We start from the raw sequence: 20,160 nt of genomic DNA, 5'->3' as shown, positions 1-20,160 counted from the left end.
GAGGCCCTTGTCTGCATAAGAAATCCGTGAGACTTGTTGCTGCCCAACCCTTGCATCCTTAGCCCCTTCATTTTCTTTTCTTTAATGTTTATTTATCTATTTTGAGAGAGAAAGAACGAGTGGGGGAGGGATAGAGAGAGAGAAGGAGAGAGAGAATCCCAAGCAGACTCCACGCCACCAGCGCAGAGCCCGGTGCAGGGCTCGAACTCCTGAGCCGTGAGATCATGACCTGAGCTGAAATCAAGAGTCGGATGCTCAACTGACCAAGCCACCCGGGTGCCCCAGCTCCTTCGTTTCATTGCCTGCCTCTCCTTAGCTGCTGTAATTTCAGATTGCCATTTCCCTTTTCTCTGTCTCTCTCTCAGTCTGTGTGTGTGTGTGTGTGTGTGTGTGTGTGTGTGTGTGTGTGTGTGTGTGTGTCTCCCTCCTTTCCATCACTTCTCCATTAGGGTATGGGGAGATTGGACCGCCCTACAGACATGGCCAATGAAAGCACTTGATCCCACCTGAGTGCATACGGAGCACACCGGGCTTCAGGTCATCAGATGCTTTACCACGCTGCTTCTTGCTCTAAGGGTCTGTTTTGGCTATAAGAATACTTGCTGGAGAAAAAAAAATTACTTTTGGACTGCTTTCAGGGTTTGAGAGCCTTTCCAGAAGAATAGCCTCTTAGTATCTGACATTTTACTGTATTAGATTCTCAGATTAGGTTTTATATTAAATTAACAACACATAATCCGGATAGAGTTTCCACTGCAGCTAAGCGATCTAGATTTATGTCCCCTGAGGAGTATCGTATGGGTTTCTTTGAAAATTCATTATTTTTCTTGACTCATTCCTTAATTAAGTGCCTGCCTAGGCTTTCTCTCATCTGTTCAAGCTTCTTTCTTCCCAGGAATGGGTTCTTTCTGATTGATTCCCTAAATGAAGTACAGTGTAACTCTACAGCTGGCTCTTCCCTGAGGACTGTGGCCCCTGAGTCTCCTTGTTTTATGTTTTTTTCTTTTTTGTCTCTGCTGAAATGAAAGCACTTTGCACTTTCTCCTTACACCCGCAGGTTTCAGGGCTTTTTAGTTTATTTTTAACTGACACATGGTGAAGGTTAAGTGCTTAGAATCTGAAGTACAAACACTGAGCATCCAGGAATGCAGGGATTTGTTGTTCTGCTTTTCTTTACAAAATGTCCTTTGTCTGCAAGCACACTGCCTTCACCTCCAGAATTTTCTATGTGTTTCAGCCACTCATGTGGTGCTCACTGTATACCTGAGTTGTATGCACACATGGGGTTGGGAAATTTAGAGTCTGAGAGTGTCTTTTTACTTATGAACTCCAAACAATTGGACACTTTTTTTTTTATCATTAGGAAGGTAGTAATCGTTACTACTAAGACTTACTGCCTAATACAGATAGGGCAAATAGTGTTTGAAAAATCATTTCATATGCCAGTGTCAGTTAGTTGGTACTGAGTGCCTGAGGGGGCTATGTTGAGGATTCTGAGACCACAAAGAATGCTATGACTAACTAGTGATGTTTGCCTTGAGTACAGAATAGGACATGGGGGCCGATGTATATATTTGCTGTTCTTGGTCTAATTGAAAACCATATATGCTCAATTACATATAAAAAGAATCATTTTGCTTCAAATATAAATGGAAAGAAAGTCATTTTTGGGTAACTTCACTTACGGTAGTGTGCAATGCCTCCATCACGCCAGGGCTGCTGGGTCCAGTGTGGACACGATGGACTTGCTTGCGTGGGCCCTGATCCCTGAGCCTTACTGCCCCTGTCAGCCCAGTATGGGGAGGAAGTTTGTGACAGGCTGACTGTGCTGATGCTTGCTTCCATCTGTAGGAGGCAGAATAGAGCCCCTAAATCTGTGAATGGGCTAGACGATCTGGCAAAGGAGAATGAAAGTTGTAGATGGAATTAAGGTTGCTAATGTCCTGGATTATTGGGGTGGATCCTTAAAAGTAGAAGAAAGAGGAGCGCCTGGGTGGCTCAGTCGGTTAAGCATCCGACTTCAGCTCAGGTCATGATCTCATGGCTCGTGAGTTCAAGCCCTGCATTGGGCTCTGTGCTGACAGCTCAGAGGCTGGAGCCTGCTTCGGATTCTGTGTCTCCCTGTCTTTCTTTGCCCCTCCCCTGCTCACACTCTGTGTGTGTGTCTCTCTCTCTCTCAGAAATAAATAAACATTAAACATTTTTTTTTTTTTAAAGTAGAAGAAAGAATCAGAAAACAGACCAGAGATGGCTCCATGAGAAGGACTCAATTCAGCTAAGTTCACTGCCTGACATTGCTGGCCTCAAATATAGAGGAAGAGAGCTTAGTGCCAAGGAATGCACGTAGCATCTAGAATTTGGAAAGGGCAAAGAGACAGATCCTCCCCTAGAGCTCCTGGAAAAGAAGGCGGTCCTCTCAAAATTTTTAGCCCAGTGAGACTCTTTTCAGATTTTCAAACTACAGAACTATAAGGCAATAAATTTATGTTGTTTTTAGCCACTAAGTTTGGGATAATTTTTTACAGCACAATAAAATATGAATACACTATCTAGGTTGCTTCAATATAATAATAGTATCCATTAATATTAGTGCTGGGCGCTATTGCTAAACATTTTATAAGCATTGTCTCCATTGGCCCCTACAGTTTTCTTATTTATCTCCACTTTATAAATGGAGATATACAAGCTTAGTGATATCAGGTGTCTTTCCCAAGGACATAGAGCCAGTCAGAGTCAGAGCCAGGGCTTGAACCCAGTTCTCCGGGATACCAAAGTCCACGCAGGTAACTGCCACCTTCGACCATGATGTCCACCTGCACTGGTCGCTCAGTGACTGGTGTCCTCGCCTCTGTTGCTTGCCTGGCTTCAGTGGCAGCCTTTCTCTGACTTACGATTGTCCCCTGAATGTCCCCTCAATTAAATTGAGTTCTTTTTAATTTTTTTTGATGTTTATTTATTTTTGAAGGAGAGAGAGACAGAGTGTGAGGGGGAAGGGGAGAGAGAGAGGGAGACACAGAATCCGAAGCAGGCTCCAGGCTCTGAGCTGTCAGCTCAGAGCCCGACGCGGGGCTCAAACTCATAAACCATGAGATCATGACCTGAGCCAAAGTCGGATGCTTAACCGACTGAGCCACCCAGGCGCCCCTAAATTGAGTTCTTTTTAAAAAACTGGTCTCTGCTTAGGACATTAGCCTGGATATAGAATTTAATAATAAAGACCACAGTAATGACAGTCCTAGTAACAGTAATACTAATAGTAATAGCAATTAGCATTATTTAGCACTTTCTCTGAGCTAGGCACTCTGCTAAGCAGTTGGCCAGCTTCTTATTTAATACTCATGGCAAACCTATGAGATACATCCTGCTACCATCACCATGTTACAGACAAGTAAAGAGAAGCTGAGAGGATTCAAACAACTTGACCCAAGATAATTGTGAGTGAAGTTAATGTAACAGCTATCATTTCCCCTTCTGCTAGAGAATTTGGCCTTCGGTTGACTTCCCAGCTGTTACCCTGGTAACCTGATAAGAGTCAAATGTCAACTATGTTTCTAGGCAACATATGCCTATGATAAAAATGACCCCTAATTGGTTGGTAAATTGGATCTGGAACTGGGAGGAGCTATATGTGGACTATAAGTACCCGAAAGGGGCAGCACACTCTGGGCTTCCCTGAGAGCAGTGACTCTGACATGCTCATGGGGACCCCTGGAAGGATGCCTTAGGGGTTGCCACGAGACATACCACTCCTGTGGGCCATGAGGCTTTTCACTCCGTGGGGGGGGCCCTCCACCTGCCTGACCTGGGTCTTGTCTCCTTGCACATGAGCTACTGGACTGGCACAAAGACTGCTCTTGAGGAAGGATGCCACCTGGCAGTGTCCTCCTGGCCTGTGTCCTACATTCTCCTGAACAGACCATCCATCCTGCATAGATGACCATGGTCATCTTGTGAGCCTGAACGATCAGGTGGATCTAAGAAGTCTGTCTGGTGTCAGACCCGTGGGTGTTGTAGTCCTCCAGCCAGGAATAGAAGAATCAAAATTGGGACTTATGCATTTTGATGCTAGGACAGCTCAAGGAGGAGAAATAACTCTACTAAGAAACCACAGGACTGATATTTAGCAGATCTGGTCAAGATGTGATTACAAAGTAAAAAGATATGTTTGTCATTGGTGGCTCATTTAACCCCACGTTGGTCATAATACCCAATGTGTATGGCTCACAGGTGTCACTGGAAGGTGATTTGGTGGCGTTGGGGGACAGGGAAGGGTCAGTGTAGGTCATTCCTGGGGGTTGTGCTTCTGTAATTTTCCCATTGCATTTCCTCCTCTGCTTTTCAAATCTTTTCCCCTCTTCCATCTCCTTCTCCTTTTTTTTTTTAAACAAACTTTTCATTTTGAACTACCTGAGAAAAGTTGCAAAAATGCTAGTTCTCCTGTATACCTTTCATCCAGATTTCCTTGATATCAGTGTCTTGTACAACTGAAGCATAGTTCGTAAAGCCAGATTAGCATTGGTGCAATACCACCAAGTGACCTCTAGGCCTTGTTCAGCTTTTCCCCTGTAGGTAGGATGCTAGATGCTGATGAGGTCTTAGATGCTGAGCCTACAGAGGATTCCACAATGCATGTAGTTATTTCTCCCTAGTCTCTTCCAATTTTTTTTTGAAGATTTTATTTTTAAGTAATCTCTGCACCCAACACGGGGCTCAAATTCACAACCCCAACATCAAAAGTTGCATGCTCCACTGACTGAACCAGCTAGGTGCCCCATAGTTTCTTCCAATTTGTAAAAGTCCCTCAGTCATTCCTTGACTTAAGCGCTGATCAGTTATTTTATAGATTGCTACTCAGTTTGGTTTGTCATGTTTTCTGTGATTGGACTGAGGTGGTAACTTTTTGGCAAGAATACCATAGAAATGGTGTTGTGTCCTCCTCAGTGCATTGTATCAAGGGATCCTGATATTGATATGTCTTATTTCTAGTGCTCATTCTTTTTTTTTTTTAATTCTTTAACCCACAAAACCCCAGCATGTTAAGACAGCATGTTAAGTAAGACCCCCTTGGTTACCAGGGGCAGCTGCCTGCATTCTTAGTATGTTAGCACACCAGGGCCAGCCAGGGCCGCTCTTGCCGCTCCCTGTTTCTTCCACATTTTATTCTTCTAATACTCTTTGTAGCTTCTTTAACTGTGCATCTACCTCTTGGACCTGAAAATCAGTTCTCTCAAATTGACCTTTGTTAGTGAAAATAGCTAGGCTGTTTTATGACCCATTTACCATTGTCAACAGGGGTGACTGACTGTGAAACTTGCACCCTGGCATTGCCTGCCTGGGAGATTTGGTTACTGGTGATTGAAATCCTCCTGGCGCTGCTCTGCCCAGCTTCTTGGAGATGCTGGAACCTGAGGGGGATGTGATTTCCTGGAGGGTATAGCACTGGACCTGTGAAATTTCTCCCTCCCCTCATCTCTAGGGGTGTCTGATTCAAGCAAGTCTTTACTTTGGGGTGTATTCCTCTGTGCTTTACTGTTGTTTAAATGAGGGGTTTCAAAAGTTGGCTGGGTCAGGGTCAGGTGGCTTGCGGGGGGTGAGGTCTGTGGTGTGGGTGTTTAGAGGGAGATTAATACAGGGTATTCATCAGATAGGGGAGGGTCCTGCTCCTGGCAAGGCACACACCTGTAGAAAACACCTTTCTTTCCAATTTTCTACCTCTATGGGGAAAGTGTTCCATAAAACCACAGCTAAGTGAGGGGCACCTGGGTGGCTCAGTTGGTTGAGTGTCTGCCTCATGAATTTTGCTTAGGTCATGATCTTGCAGTTCTGTGGGTTTGAGCCCTATGTTGGGCGCCGCACTGTGCAGAGCCTGCTTGGGATTCTCTCTCTCCCTCTGTCTCTCTCTGCTCCTTCCCTGCTCACACACACTCTCTCTCAAAATATATAAACTTAAAAAAGAAAACAACAAACAACACTGCTAAATGAATTGAACAGGAAATCTCAAATAAGTAGAATTTTTCTGGTCTTGAATTAAAAAAAAATACATGAAATTTTTGGATTTGGATACGTGAAATTGGACAGAGACAGAGTGTGAGCACAGGAGGGGCAGAGAGAGAGGGAGACACAGAATCCAAAGCAGGCTCCAGGCTCTGAGCTGTCGGCAAAGAGCCCTGTGCAGGGCTCGAACTCACAAGCTGTCAGATCACGACCCGAGTCGAAGTCGGATGCTTAACTGACTGAGCCACCCAGGCACCTCAGAAATTTAATTTTTAAAATTAAAACACCTCTAGGTATGTTTCAGGATCAGTTCAGTCTCCCTAATCTCTGCAGTTTATAGAATTCAGCGGTGACAGGAGAGATTCCTCATTTGGAACCGTAGGGCTTTGGACTAGAGTATCAAGGCATATTATGGTCAGTGTAATGTCTCCACTGTGTAAGGAAACAATAAACTGACAAGGCAGAAAAAAGTAGTTGGTTTTTCTTTTTTGGATAATATTTAAGGTAACACAAACATAATCCAAGCCCCGTATTTCTTTATATTATTTTTTTCAATAGCCTTAAAAACTAAACTATAAAAGGGTGAACGGTGAAAAATCTTTCTCCATTCCTGTCCCTCATCTTTTTTGTCCAAGTGATTTTAATTTCTTACATCTATGTCCAATGCTTCTTTTTGCATATATAAGCAATATAAAAATAGAACCTTATTCTCCCCTTTTTTGGGGCAATTGATACTATATTGATTTTTTTTAATGTTGTATTTGTTAAAGATTCTGATTCATCAATACACTTCTATGTATTTCTTTTTTCTTTCTTTTTTAATTGTCTCGGGGTTTTTTTTAATTACATATTATAGCACCCTATGAATCCCTTCTGGAATCCAATTTTCCTCCCTCCTTCTCCAGAAGTAACCATTACCATGAATTCAACATTTATACTTCCCAGCATGTGATGTTGTCTTATAGGCCTTAAAACGTTATATACACAATATGCCACCGAAAATACCGAAAATACTGAAAAGTCTGCAACTTTTTCATTCAATGTAATTTTTTTTTGTTTATGGTCACAAAACTTATATTTTGGTTGTCAAAGGATTATTGAAGTTTGAAACAAGGTCCAGTAAGAGCTGTGCTATGTAATAATGTAATATCTGGTCCCTGGAAAGTTTGAAATCAGTCATTTTTTGTATTTAAAAAAATCAAGTAATCTGGGAATTGACAGGTGAGCCACAATTTATTTTTTAATAACCTGAAATTATTTTTGCTTTGAAAATCTAATTGTACATAGTTGATCATATCTACCTAGATCTTTTGAAAAAAAAAACATGTTAATAAGATTTTTCTCCTTCATGAAAGCCATACAAGTCACTGTGGGATAATTTGGAAGACAAAGAAAAGTATAAGATAGAAAATAAAATGTTCATAATCTGTACTACTTTAGAAATAGCCATTATATGCATTTTCATGTATTTCTTTCCAGTCTTTTTTTCTATGTATATACAAATATTTTGTTTCAAAACTAGGGTAATGTCATATGAAGTTTATCATCTTTATCATTACTTCATGACCATAACCTTTTTTCAGTGAATATTCTAGTTGCATAGAAGTCTTCATACAAATTCACCAGGATGTATTCAGCTGATCCCCAAAGATTACAGTAGTAAGGAAGTGGCATATGTGTGTATATTGATTAAATTCAAACCACTTTTTCTCAAAGTATACTATTCAACTTCAAACTATGTATTTTGCCTAAGCAAATAAGTACTCAATAATTGTATGATAAGAATTACTAAGTGAAATCTCTTGATAATATCAAAGCTCTATTTTTAATACAAGGCTGAAATTTTGCTCCCAAAAGCATGCTTCAGAGTCGTAAAGTAATATGTTGCTTACTTGAGTTAGACTAGAAGCTGCTGTGGTAACTGAATGGTTTTCACACATAGTTTTGGTCTTTATGGGTCTTTATGTTTAAAAGTGAAAAACAAAGGTCAATATGCTTCTTCCTTATAAATAATTCCATTAGTAACCTAGAACTAGGGTTCTTGTTGTTAAGTTGTTGAATTGGTCCTATTATGTTGTTGAGGTGGCACTATATTGATAAAACTGGCTCCAATATGTTCTTTGTAACTGTTACATACTGTTCCATTGTTTGAGTAAACCACAGTTTTATCTATTCTTTATTGTTTTTGCTTCTAGTTGTTTTTTGGCTGTCATAAACAATGCTATGGTTATACATTTAAAAATTAAGCCTGGAGTGCCTAGATGGCTCAGTCGGTTAAGCGTCCAACTTCCGCTCAGGTCATGATCTCATGGTTTGTGGGTTTGAGCCCCACAAAGGGCTCTGTGCTGACAGCTCAGAGCCTAGAGCCTGCTTTGGATTTTATGTCTTCCTCTCTCTCTCTGCCCCTCTGTCGCTTGACCTCTGTCTCTCTCTCTCTCTTTCTCTCTCTCAAAAGTAAATATACATTTTAAAAAAATAAAAATTAAACTCATTATTTCAAATGCAAATAAGCATAATATCTATACCTTTTGAGTCCTGTGGTCCAGGAAAGGGCCTGAGAGTTGTGAGTGTTGCCCTCTATCATACCTCACACGTACAGGGGGGGGTCCTTATTTTTTTTATGTTTATTTATTTATATTTGAGAGAGAGAGAGAGTATATGAGTGAGCATGTGTGTGAGCAGGGGAGGGGCAAAGAGAGGGAGAGAGAGAATCCCAAGTAGGCTCTGTGCTGCCTGCTGAGCTGAAATCAAGAGCCGGACCCTTAACCTGCTTAAGCTTAACTGACTGAGCCACCCAGGTACTCCACAGGGGGTCCTTATTAAGTAGATAGATAGTTGGATGAGTGGATGGATGCCTGAATCCATGGAAGCATGGATGCATGGGTGGGAAGGTAGATGGATTAATAATTCTTGATTCTCTTGGTTCAAGATCTCTTGATTCCTCAAACCTTGTACATCCATCTGTAAAGTCTCCTTGCCTGTGTGGAAGAACAACAAATAAACTCTTAGTCTCCTTTTCTTCTAGATGTTGAAATGCTTCAGGCCAGTACATCTAATCCAATCCCTGGAGATGGTTTCCCTCGGGCTACTAAGGACTCTATGATCCGCAAGTTTTTAGAAGGTAATTTGTAGCTGTGAGCAGGCAAGCAAAAAGAGGGAAAGAAAAATAAATGTAAGATCTTCCCTGGTTCCATATGATGGTTGATCCATTAAAGAAATGGGCTGCCATATACTTGGTGTATGGCATGATTAAAGGCACTCCGTCGCCGTGAGCTCCCCCATCAGCCTGTTACAGGTAGGCCAGAAGTTCCCACCGCTGGAGTCACTCATTCAGGTTAAACAAGCTGCCTTCAACAAGACCTGTTTTTAAATGCATATGTTTATTTTTATTTAACCAAAGTTTATTGACTACTGACTATGAGCAAAGTGCTACTCTGGATGTTGGGCTGGGGGACAAGGAGAAAAATAAGATGTGACCAGTGCTCTCAAGAGATGACTTTCTGGTGAAGGAGGAGAACATGGAGGAATATACACAAACATTGTTTTGCTTTGTTTTTTAATGTGTATTTATTTTTGAGAGAGAGAGAAAGAGTGTAAGCAGGGGTGGGGGAGGGGCAGAGAGAGAGGGAGACACAGAACTCAAAGCAGGCTCCAGGCTTCCTGCTGTCAGCACAGAGCCTGATGTGGGGCTTGAACTCACGAACTGTGAGATCATGACCAGAGCCAAAAGTTGAACATTTAACCGACTGAGCCACACAGGTGCCCCACACAAACATCGTTAAGTTGAGCCTGTGTTGCATCATGGTTAAGAACATAAACTATGATCTGTATTTCGTTCCTCCTTCACTTAGCTGGACAAGCTCTCAACTCCTCTGGTCTCCGCTTCCTCAGGTGAATGTTGGGAGAATTGAATGAGTTATTGTGCAGTGGGCGTCAGAGCAGGGCTGGGCACAGAGCAAGTGATAAAAGTTTATGATGATTGTTGTTGTTGTTGTCATTATTATTATTATTGAAGGTCAGAGATGGAGGGTGTTAAATTATGTGGTTAATTCCTTCACTCTGTCCAATCATTTATAATTAATGGGCGGGGAGGTCTGCTGATGAAGTAGGCATAGGAAGCAGAATGCTAAGAGGATGGGATTCAGGATGGGAGAAGTAATTTTGACAGTGAAGAAGAAAGGAAATTTCTGTGTAGTGGTAGATAAACCATAGCCTGTCTAGCTGCCTGTTTTTGTAAATAAAGTTTTATCCGAACACTTTGCACCCATTCATTTAGTATTGTCTCTAGCTGCTTTCACACTATAAAAGCAGGATTGCGTGCTTGTGTGTGTACTCACACGGGGGCAGGCACTGTGGGAATCACTGTCACCGGTAGGGTAGCCAGCAGCTCTCTCAGGACACCTCATTTTGTTAACATCATACGAGCCTCTCCAGAATTTTGTCATGCCCTTGTGTTTAAAGATGAACAGATGGGAGCTTCTCCACTAACTGGGAAGTTTCTCAAGGGCAGAGCCTTGGGACTCTGAGCCCCTGGATGAGCTGGGACTCTCTGGTCAGTTAGTTCTCTGGATCCAGGACACAGGGAAGCCAAGAGTAGTCTCCCTGCAGCTCAGAAAAGATGCAACTAAAAATTTTCCATTAAGTCACTGGACTGGAAATTCTGCAGGAAGAAGGCCTAAGCTTTAGTCATTCCTGTATCTCAGACAGGACTTTAATAAAGATTTGTTGACTGAATGGTGCTAAGGAAAAGAAGGAAGTAAAAGAACACCTACTATGTGCAGGCACTGAGCTGGGTGCTTTTCCTCACAGTACTCCTGTGAGCAGGTCTCAGAAGGAAATCAAGCTCAGAGAGGTTGTATAACATGGCTGAGGTCACCACAGCTCACGTATATGAGGGGCAGATCGCATACAAAGGTCTGCTGAGATCCTTGAAGCCAAGGGGACGCTGTACTTGGGTTCCAGCAAAGAACATTGCACCCTGTCACCAGGAAGGGGGCAGTGAAAACATGGTGGCTCTGGGTCTCCAGGGACAGAGAGGGAGAGGCAAGCTTCTGTCCTCTATATTTCTGGTCGATGGAGAGCAGAGTGGGGGCAAAGGTTGTAAAAAAGCAGTAGAGCATGGAGGTTAAGAGCAAAAGTTCTGGAGCCAGCTTTCCTGGATGCCAGTCTGGCTCTAAGTAACTTTGGGCAAGTTATTTAAATGCCCAAGGACCCAGTTTCTTCATTTGCAAAATGAGAATAATGATTGTAGTTATTGCACAGTGTCGTTACATAATCAAAGGAGATAAGGTGGGTAATATTCTTGGAACAGTCCGTGGCACAGAGGAAGTCCACGGGAAGGATTTGCTGTAGTCACTTGGATGCTGGGGATGAGGATGCTGGGGCCATTGGTGGTGAGGACTTCTGGCCACCCTCACACTGCTTCCCCAGCACCAGGGGGTGGTTCCAAGGGTCCTTTGGCTTTGGGGGCTATGTTCCTTTTTCCCTAGTTCTAATGGGATGAATAACTGAATCCTAGCAATAAAATTAAGCTGATAGAGCCTAGTCCTCACTCCCTTTTGCTACCATGATGGGTGGCAAATGAAGGTGACATCAGTGGTTCTCAGTTACTTCGCCTGCAGTGATCCCTTAGCAGATCATAAAAGAGATACTGTAGAGGAAAGATCTTTGCCAAAGGGCGGTACTGTACAAATAAGCTATGGTCCCTCTCTCTGCTCTTATGACCATCGGTCATCCAGTTCATTTGGCCACTGCTTTCAGACACCTTTCTCTGTGTTTCTAGGTAACAGCATGGGGATGGGCAGTCCGGAGAGGGACCTGCACCCCGGTGATCAGGCAGAAGATGTTTATCACACAGTGGATAACGATGAGGCCTTTTCCGTGGACCTGGCCAACAGGCCCCCCGTCCCAGTGCCCAGGCCGGAGGCCAGTGCTCCTGGCACTCACTACCTGCCTGACAATGAACCGTACATTTCTAAAGGCAAGTATGGCAGGGAATGGTGCTCAGCAGGGTCTTCAGGGCTTCTCAGCAGGAATTCCCTGGTTCCTCCTAACTTCTAAACCATTGCTCAGAGACTGTCTGCTTTTGAGTGGTATCTAACCAGTGCCAGGAGATGGGGTTAGAGCTCAGGGCATATTTTGGAGCTGGACCATGGACAAAGATCAGATTCAGTTCTGGCATTCCTGGAAGCATTCATATGCAGTACGAAGACGGAGGTAAACAAGATTTCCCTCTCCAAATGGCCAGAACCCTGGTACATTTTAATCTCCTGAAACTATTATTATTATTATTATTATTGTTATTGTTATTATTTAATAGCTAACATTTATTGAAATCTACCAACAGTACTCCATATGGAACGTGTCATTTAATCTTTACAGTAATCTGTTAGGTAAGGGCTGTTATCATCCCCATTGTACAGATGAGGAAAAGGAGACTTACAGAGGTCACTCTATTACCACATAGCAGAGCCAGGATTTGAACTCAAGGAATCCAACTCCACAATCCTGGCTTTCAACCACTAGGCCAGGCTATCTACCTGCCTACACTAATACAAACTGGTGACCACTATCTTCATAGTGATCCCTAGGACATCAGTTAGATGCTGATGCATTATCAGTTTCAGCCTCTTTCAGGACCCCATTGTATTGATATGATTACAAATACTGTAAGAGCTAAGAATTGCCAGATCTGTGTGCCTGACATCCATTCCATTTTTAATAGTATAAGAAAGTTGTAAAACGTGTGGCAAAAGGAGATCACAAATTGGAGAAGGTAGCCCTCAACCAGAGCCCAGGTATAGGATGCCCAGTTAAGCATGAACTTCAGACAGAAAGCCAACAATTTCTTAGTGTAAGTCCCAAAATTGCACTCTCTTTTTGGTTTTGATTTGTTAAGCCTGGCAACCCTAAGCCGGGTAGAAATGCAGTTGAGGGACATCATGTTTGGCCAAGTGCTCTACGTGCTTTGCCATTCCCCTGGGTAACATGTCCTTCGGCCTGTGTCACAGACACTATTGGTGCCCTGGCCACATCCCCCTAGCTCTTTACATTTCTGTGCCCACTGGCTGGACCCTGCCTGTCAGGACCTGTGTCTCTTAGTCTCACCACTTTCTCTGGCAGCCAGAGTCTCCCCTGCCATTTTGCAACTCAGATTGGAAGAGCTAGGGGGTGAACACTCCTGAGCCCTCATCCAGTGACAGATGGGTTGATGGCTGAGTGAGTACCCCAGCGTGCTTGCCCTTCTGCTGGGGGAACTCTGAGGTGCGTGTTCTACATTGCTTTCCAGAGCTCTCCAGCTTGCCCACCCTGGTAACTTACTGGACACCCACCATGTTCTGCTTTATCCACTTCCTTGTCTCACCTCCTTCACCCCCCACATTGACTCCTTGCATCTGGGTCCTTGTCTCCAGGTCTGTTTCTAAGGGAACCCAAATGAAGAAGCATGCAAATATTGATAATTCCTAAATGGCAGGAGGGGAGGAGAGAGTGTCAGTGGCATGGCTCATTTTGGGGAGCTAGGACAGGGGCACAGGTGGTTCCTAAAGATCACTGAAGGACTTGCTACGAAACTGGGAGAGCAAAGGAAAGGGAGAGGCAGGAGATGACAAAAAGGACCGTGGTTTGGAGGCCAGAATCCCTGGGTTCATGTCCAAGCTCTTGCATTTTCCAACCGTATAGCCTAGGACATTAGGTCAGTCATTTCACTCTCTTTAGCTTTAGTTTCCTCACCTGTAAAATGGGTATCATAATAATACATGTATACATGGATGCACTATTGGTGGGGGTCTGTTGCTTATGAGTGACTTCATCTAAGTCCCTTTGGAGCTGTGCACACATTGTATCTGTTCCACTCTGAGTTCTGTCTTATGGCACTTGTTGGCATGCTAAGTGGCACTTCTTTTTACTCTCAAGTTTCAAGGTGTTCCACGGCTAGCTTCAGGTATTCTGGGATCCAGCTCACATCCTTGTTCACATTACCCTTTTCTTTTTTTTTTTTTTTTTAATTTTTTTTTTTTTTTCAACGTTTATTTATTTTTGGGACAGAGAGAGACAGAGCATGAACGGGGGAGGGGCAGAGAGAGAGGGAGACACAGAATCGGAAACAGGCTCCAGGCTCTGAGCTGTCAGCCCAGAGCCTGACGCGGGGCTTGAACTCACAGACCGCGAGATCGTGACCTGGCTGAAGCCAGACGCTTAACCGACTGCGCCACCCAGGCGCCCCACATTACCCTTTTCTTTAATGATCTTGTAAGTGCTGACCGTGTCCTCTGATTGGCTTTGTCTTTCTGCTTTTGAGACCTTGTCTGTTTGGGCTGTCTTCATTTCATAATCCCTCTAGCTTTAGCTCCTTAATTTGCCTCCTGGAGTTTTGATTTACAGAACTGCAGACAGTGGTCCAAGGTGCGATCCATCCCTTAATTTTTGTACAAGATTTTGGTAATTTTCCTGGTAAATAAATAAAATATTGTAAAGCCCCTTAGAAAGAGATCTGATTTGACTTTTACCTAGAATATTCTTTATCTCATAGTTTTTGCAGAAAAAAGTCAAGAGCGGCCTGGGAATTTCTACATTTCCTCAGAGAGCATCAGGAAAGGTAAGCCACACGTCCACAGCTTCCTTTTGTATGACCCGGACTTCCGGGAGGTAGATGTGTTCATGCATGTTTCATTGAATTTCAGGTGTAACAGCTCCTTAGCATTGAGACAGAGAGAAGTCTAGGGGATACCTTAGGTGGTGCTGTACCAATGGGAGTGGGAGAGGAGAAGAGAGAAATTGGGGTACCCGAGAAGAGTGTACAAATTGATCATACCGAGGACATGAACACACGGGGAAGTGTCTGCGACAGCACACAAAAGTACAGTGTAAATACCGAGTTTGTTGCCAACAGGATGAAAGTGGGTGGCCTGGCACCCAGGCTTTACCTAATGACACAGGCCGATCATGTTATTTACTTACCCTATCTGTATTAGAAAACTATACTTTCATTTAAGAGATGTTTTGCTTGCCATTGGGTAACATTTTTCTTCCTTTTGAGGAAGTTTGAGGAGATCTGTACTCCTTTTTTCTTGATTAACTTTCTTCTGCTAAAGAGAGGCACTCAGTATTATCCCACTGATGATTCTTTTGAAAAGGAGATGTGAGGGGCACCTGGCTGGCTCAGTCAGTTAAGCTTCTGACTCTTGATCTCAGCTCACGTCATGATCTCAGGGTTCGTGGGTTTGAGCCCTGCATCAGGCTCTGCTCTAACAGTGTGGAGCCTGCTTGGGATTCTCACTCTCTCACTGCCCCTCCCCTGATTTCTCTCTCTGTCTCTCGCTCTCTCAAAATAAATAAATAAACTTTTAAAAAAAATTGAAAAGAAAAGGAGACATGACACCATCTAAGCATTTGAAGGCATTCCAAGGATTTAGGTAGTAGGAGAGAGGCTTTGATGGCTTATGCGTTTTGCTTTCCCCCCAAAATCCCTCTTCCAACAGAATTAAAGAGAGCCTTGAAGAAGGCAAATCTGGAAGAAAGCATTTTGGGTGTGTGTAGACAGATGAGTGAATGGGTGTTAAGAATGACAGATAAACTTTGAAGTCATCTCTCTTTGTCCATCTTGCTTTCTCTCTAAGTCACGGTGCTCAAATGGGGTCCTGTTGGAGAAATTTAGAATCTAAGATAGATCTCCATGAAATGAGCAGTAAAATTTCAAGTCCTCACAAGCCCCCAGTGACTGCATCACCTCTGCAAGTAGCTTGTTCTCCACAGAACTTAGTGGAGTCACAGCCTGGAGAAAGAGAGGGGTTGCCTTCTTATTTCCTTAGAATCTCCAGAGCAGAGAACCACAAATTCATAATGTGGAGGAGAAGTTGGCACAGGAACAACCCAATGAGAGCTAGTTGGGACCCAGTCCTTAATGTATACCTAGTGACATTGGAGCTAGATCGTGGTTCCATTGGCATTCCAGTATTCTTGGGCATTTCATGACCTGGGTCCACAGCCATTGTGCCCATGGTGCTCAGAGGCAGGGAGGATAGGGAGGGATGGAGTGTGTTGGGAGAAGCAGCCTGCCTAGAATTTTCTGTATATTCTTTTCTGGGAGGGGATTTTAGTCTAATATAGTGGTTCTTGACTGGAGGTGATTTCTCCAGTCCTCCCAGAGGATACTTGGCAATATCTGGGATGTTTTTGGTTGTCCAGCTGAGGTAGGGGATGCTATTGGCATCTAGCGGATAGTGGTCAGGGATGAGGCTAAACATCCTACAGTGTATGAGGCAACACCCCATCCCCAACGAAGATGAACTATCCAGTCTAAGACATCAGTGGTGTCTTAAGTTGAGAAATGCTGGTCAATGGCTTCTCAGTAATTCAGGCTTGAGGGATTCTGTTGATTCCAGTGGATGCTATTCATAAAATGCTTTCCTAAGATGTTGTGGCCTTGTCTACTTTAGTGTAACAGGCTTTGGAATTATTAGCTGCTTCCCTCTCTCTGATTCCATGTCATATGTCTCCCTTCTTAGTTCCACATGTAATTTTTCTTTTGAGACACGTCCTCTTGAGCCCATGACCAGCCACATTAACCCCCCTCCTCTGCCTGCCCTCCCCAGTTGGGGAGCCATCACACTGAGTTTTGCCATCCTTTCCAGAGCCTCTCGTCAGACCGTGGAGGGACAGGCCCCAGTCAAGTATATATGACCCTTTTGCTGGGATGAAAACACCAGGCCAGCGGCAGCTGATTACCCTCCAGGAGCAGGTGAAGCTGGGCATCGTCAATGTGGATGAGGCTGTGCTCCACTTCAAAGAGTGGCAGCTCAACCAGAAGAAGCGGTCCGAGTCCTTCCGCTTCCAGCAGGTAATCGGCTCTGTATGGTCTGTTTCATGTCTGTTTCTCCACTGGACAAAGTGGAGGGTAGGGTCCTATAACTGAGCACCTGGAGCCAGGCCTGATACTGGGTTTTTGAGTGTCATTGTGGATCGATGTGTATGTATATCTGTCACCTGTAGTCTGTAACCACACGGCTCCTTGGCCAAGAGCTGGATGGCTTTGCTGGTTGTCATGAGGCTAGAGATCAGGAACAAAGACATGACTGTAAACCCTGATTTTTCAGCTGCCACTTCCCTCTGCATATGGCCCTATACTTTTGCTTTCCAGCTTTTTTCTTTTCTGAGTCCCTCTTTCTACTCCTAGTGCCAAAACCCCCACAGAACAATCACACTTTTGAACTCAGAGAACTTGGACAGTTTCCAAGAAATATGATTAAGAGAACAAAACAAGTCTCAGACATGAAACCATGCAAGTTAAAGCACACTCACATACAAACTGTATTTCTATACGCATGTGTACCAATGCAGAGGCAAAGGTGAGGAAAGGCCACCCCATGGCCATCCGAAGGGTGGCCACTCAGAGACGGTGATTGGAGGACTGGGCTGTCAGAGGAGACTCTTGCTATTTATATATATATATAAGAATCTATAACTCCATACATGTACTTCATATGTAATTTAAAGCGATGCGGAGAACTCAAACTTGACCTTAGGAAGCATATCCCTGGTCCAACTCCTTCATATTAAAAAGATGATGTTGATGGGGTGCCTTGGTGGCCCAGTCAGTTAAATGTTTGCCTTCGAGTCCAGTCATGATCTCACAGCTCCACATCAGGCTGCTCTCTGCTGTAAGCATGGAGCCTGCTTCAGATCCTCTGTCCCCTTCTCTCTGCCCGTGCCCCACTCACACTCTCTCTCTCAAAAATAAATAAATAAATAAATAAATAAATAAATAAATAAATAAATAAATAAAATTAAAAAAAAATAAATTAAAAAAAAAAAAGGAGGATGTTGAGCCTAGGGTGTTAGGAGACATGTCCAGATCACTCACCTAGTAAGTGGAGGGAAAGGTAGGAACAGAGTCGTTGCTTTTTCTCTTCACCTCCCCACAGTACTCCCCAGAAGGTGTGTGTTCTAACGTCTGTCCTCAGAGGACCTGACACACCTGCTGTTGGGGACGAGGGGGTGGGGTGGGGAGCAGCACCACCTAACACTGAGATGGGAGTCATGTCTTCTTAGAGGGGGAGTCGGTGGCGACAAGTGGGGAAATGAGCCATCAGGCAGTAATTGTCCAGCTGTGCAGCAGTGTGTTGGATGGACCTGACCTCTTCTGCACTCACAGCATGCATGCGAGAGAAGTATCACCGTTCCCATTTTACAGAATGCTGAGGCTCAGAGGGGCGGAGAGGCAGAGTCAGATTCAAATGAGCCCTTTCTCACACCAAGCCTGTGCTCCCTTAACTATACTTTCTGCCTTGTTAGTGCTCCCTAAAACAGAGTCATCCACTCTGGTGGACTGCCTCCCTCCTCCTGGGGATCTGATGGCTGGGAAGGCACTCTTTAGTGCTGAGTATGGGAACCCAGGGTCCTCCGCATTCAGGAGCCCCAGAGGGCTGCAGTCCTGCTGGGACAGCCTGGCCCTGGGCAAACAATGGTTTTCTTTCTCCCAGCCAGGTCACGTGTCCGCATAGCACAGTATTAAGAGCAGCCAGGACCCTAGGGCCAGGCAGTCTGAGTCACATCCTCATTCTGTCGCTTGGGGCTGGATGACCTTGGCCTCTCTGTGTGTCCGTTTCCCATCTCACATGTGAAGGGAGAACACTGGACAATGTAAACCATGTAAAGGACTTGGCACGCCTGGCACCCAATAAATGTATAACAAATGTTAGCTGTCTGTCTCTGTCTGTATCCAAGAGGCTTCTCCTGGTCGCATAAGCTTACCCGGAACTCTTGGGTGTGGCAGACAACTGGGGTTCATATTTGACATGGCAGAGAATCCATGGGATCCATGGGAGCTGACACTACTCTGTGCTCTGAGAGCCTCTTGGTACTTCTAGAGCATCCTCTGTCCAGCGACCGGTGGGCATGAAGACCATTCCTGGGGCTGCCCCATCTTCCTTTTCCTCCATGTCACTGTCCACCTCTGTGTCTCCTTCACTTCTCCTCCCATGAGTGGGCACTGCCCAGGCTCCCGTTATGTTTTTCTCTGTGCAGGTGACTCTTGAGTCCGTGTCTCCTTTCTCATTCCACCTTTCCGGCCACCAGCTGGGTGTGTCCCTCTGAGGTGCCCAAGACTTGCCTCATGTCCGGCAACAAACTGTACCTTGAGGCTGCTTCCTTTCCCCGGCTCCCTGCTTCTGTTCACTGCACTGTTATCTTCCAGACAGTGAGGCTAGACAGACATCTCTTAGGCTCTTCTTCCTCACTCCCTGTACCCAGTGAGCTGCATGTCATGCCTGGTCTTGCTCTGTGACATTCTTCCTCTTGCATCTGCTCCTTTCTTTCCATTCCCCCCCAGGCCAGCTTCTGTCACCTTCATCTAACGTAGCATTAGTTTCCAGGTGGGTCTCTTTTCTGCCAACTCCTTCTGCCCGCACTCTGTCAGACCTTAAAGCTGTAGCCAGCCCATACCTTCCGGTGTTCCCCTGGTGCTTCCTGGACCCAGCTCAGTCTCACCTATGGTCACAACCCAAACACCCCTCCCAGTCCAGCCTCCTGTAGCTCCTTCATGGGACCCTTCCAGATGTCTGGATGTTAGTCCCTGGAGCACTTTCTCTAGAATGTTCACACACTTTTGAGGTAGTTGTTATTGACTAAAATAGCAACAGGAGCACCTGGGTGGCTCAGTTGGTTAAGCATCTGACTCTTGGTTTTGGCTCAGGTCATGGTCTCACAATTCATGATCTCAGGTCATGATCTCACGGCTGACAGCACAGAGTCTGCTTGGGATTCTGTCTCCCTCTCCCTCTGCCCCTCCCCTACTTGCTCTCTATCTCTCTTTCAAGAATAAATAAAAATAAACTTTAAACAATTTTAAAAATAAATTAAATAGCAACAAAATTTGTCTCTCATGTGTCTATTCAACATTTGTTGAATGACTGCAATAGACCAGACTTCACAGTTTCAGAAAGGTGTAAACCTGGTGTCTTTCCCTTTGAGAGGGCACAGTACCTCTGAAGAGACAACATACACACATATTCAAACCCACACGCACACACAAATGCGCTGGGCAAGGCCGCATAGCTCAGTGCCAGATGGCACCTGTGGTCACTAAGGACTGGAGCACTGGGGGGAGATTTAACAGAGAAGGTGAACCTTGACCCAGACCTAGAACAGACTCATGGAGAGGAATCCTTG

At 44.4% G+C, this 20,160-nt stretch overlaps 1 protein-coding gene across 4 annotated transcripts in view; it reads left to right on the top strand.

The window, feature by feature from the left end:
• PIK3AP1 (phosphoinositide-3-kinase adaptor protein 1) overlaps window positions 1-20,160 on the top strand; it is a 117,736-nt gene that overhangs the window by 76,732 nt on the left and 20,844 nt on the right. For all 4 annotated transcript variants that reach the window (XM_086680509.1, XM_086680510.1, XM_086680512.1 and 1 more), the window contains 4 exons: window positions 9,020-9,115; window positions 11,777-11,974; window positions 14,525-14,590; window positions 16,626-16,831. In XM_086680509.1, the coding sequence (XP_086536635.1) occupies window positions 9,020-9,115; window positions 11,777-11,974; window positions 14,525-14,590; window positions 16,626-16,831 (566 nt within the window). The remainder of the gene's footprint in view (window positions 1-9,019; window positions 9,116-11,776; window positions 11,975-14,524; window positions 14,591-16,625; window positions 16,832-20,160) is intronic.

The sequence above is a fragment of the Puma concolor genome, chromosome D2, assembly GCF_028749965.1.
Source record: "Puma concolor isolate L17-30 chromosome D2, mPumCon1.1.hap2, whole genome shotgun sequence".
NCBI classification, from domain to species: Eukaryota; Metazoa; Chordata; class Mammalia; order Carnivora; family Felidae; genus Puma; species Puma concolor.
The sequence above is the reverse complement of the archived record's forward strand: the minus strand, read 5'-3'. Positions and strand labels throughout refer to the sequence as shown.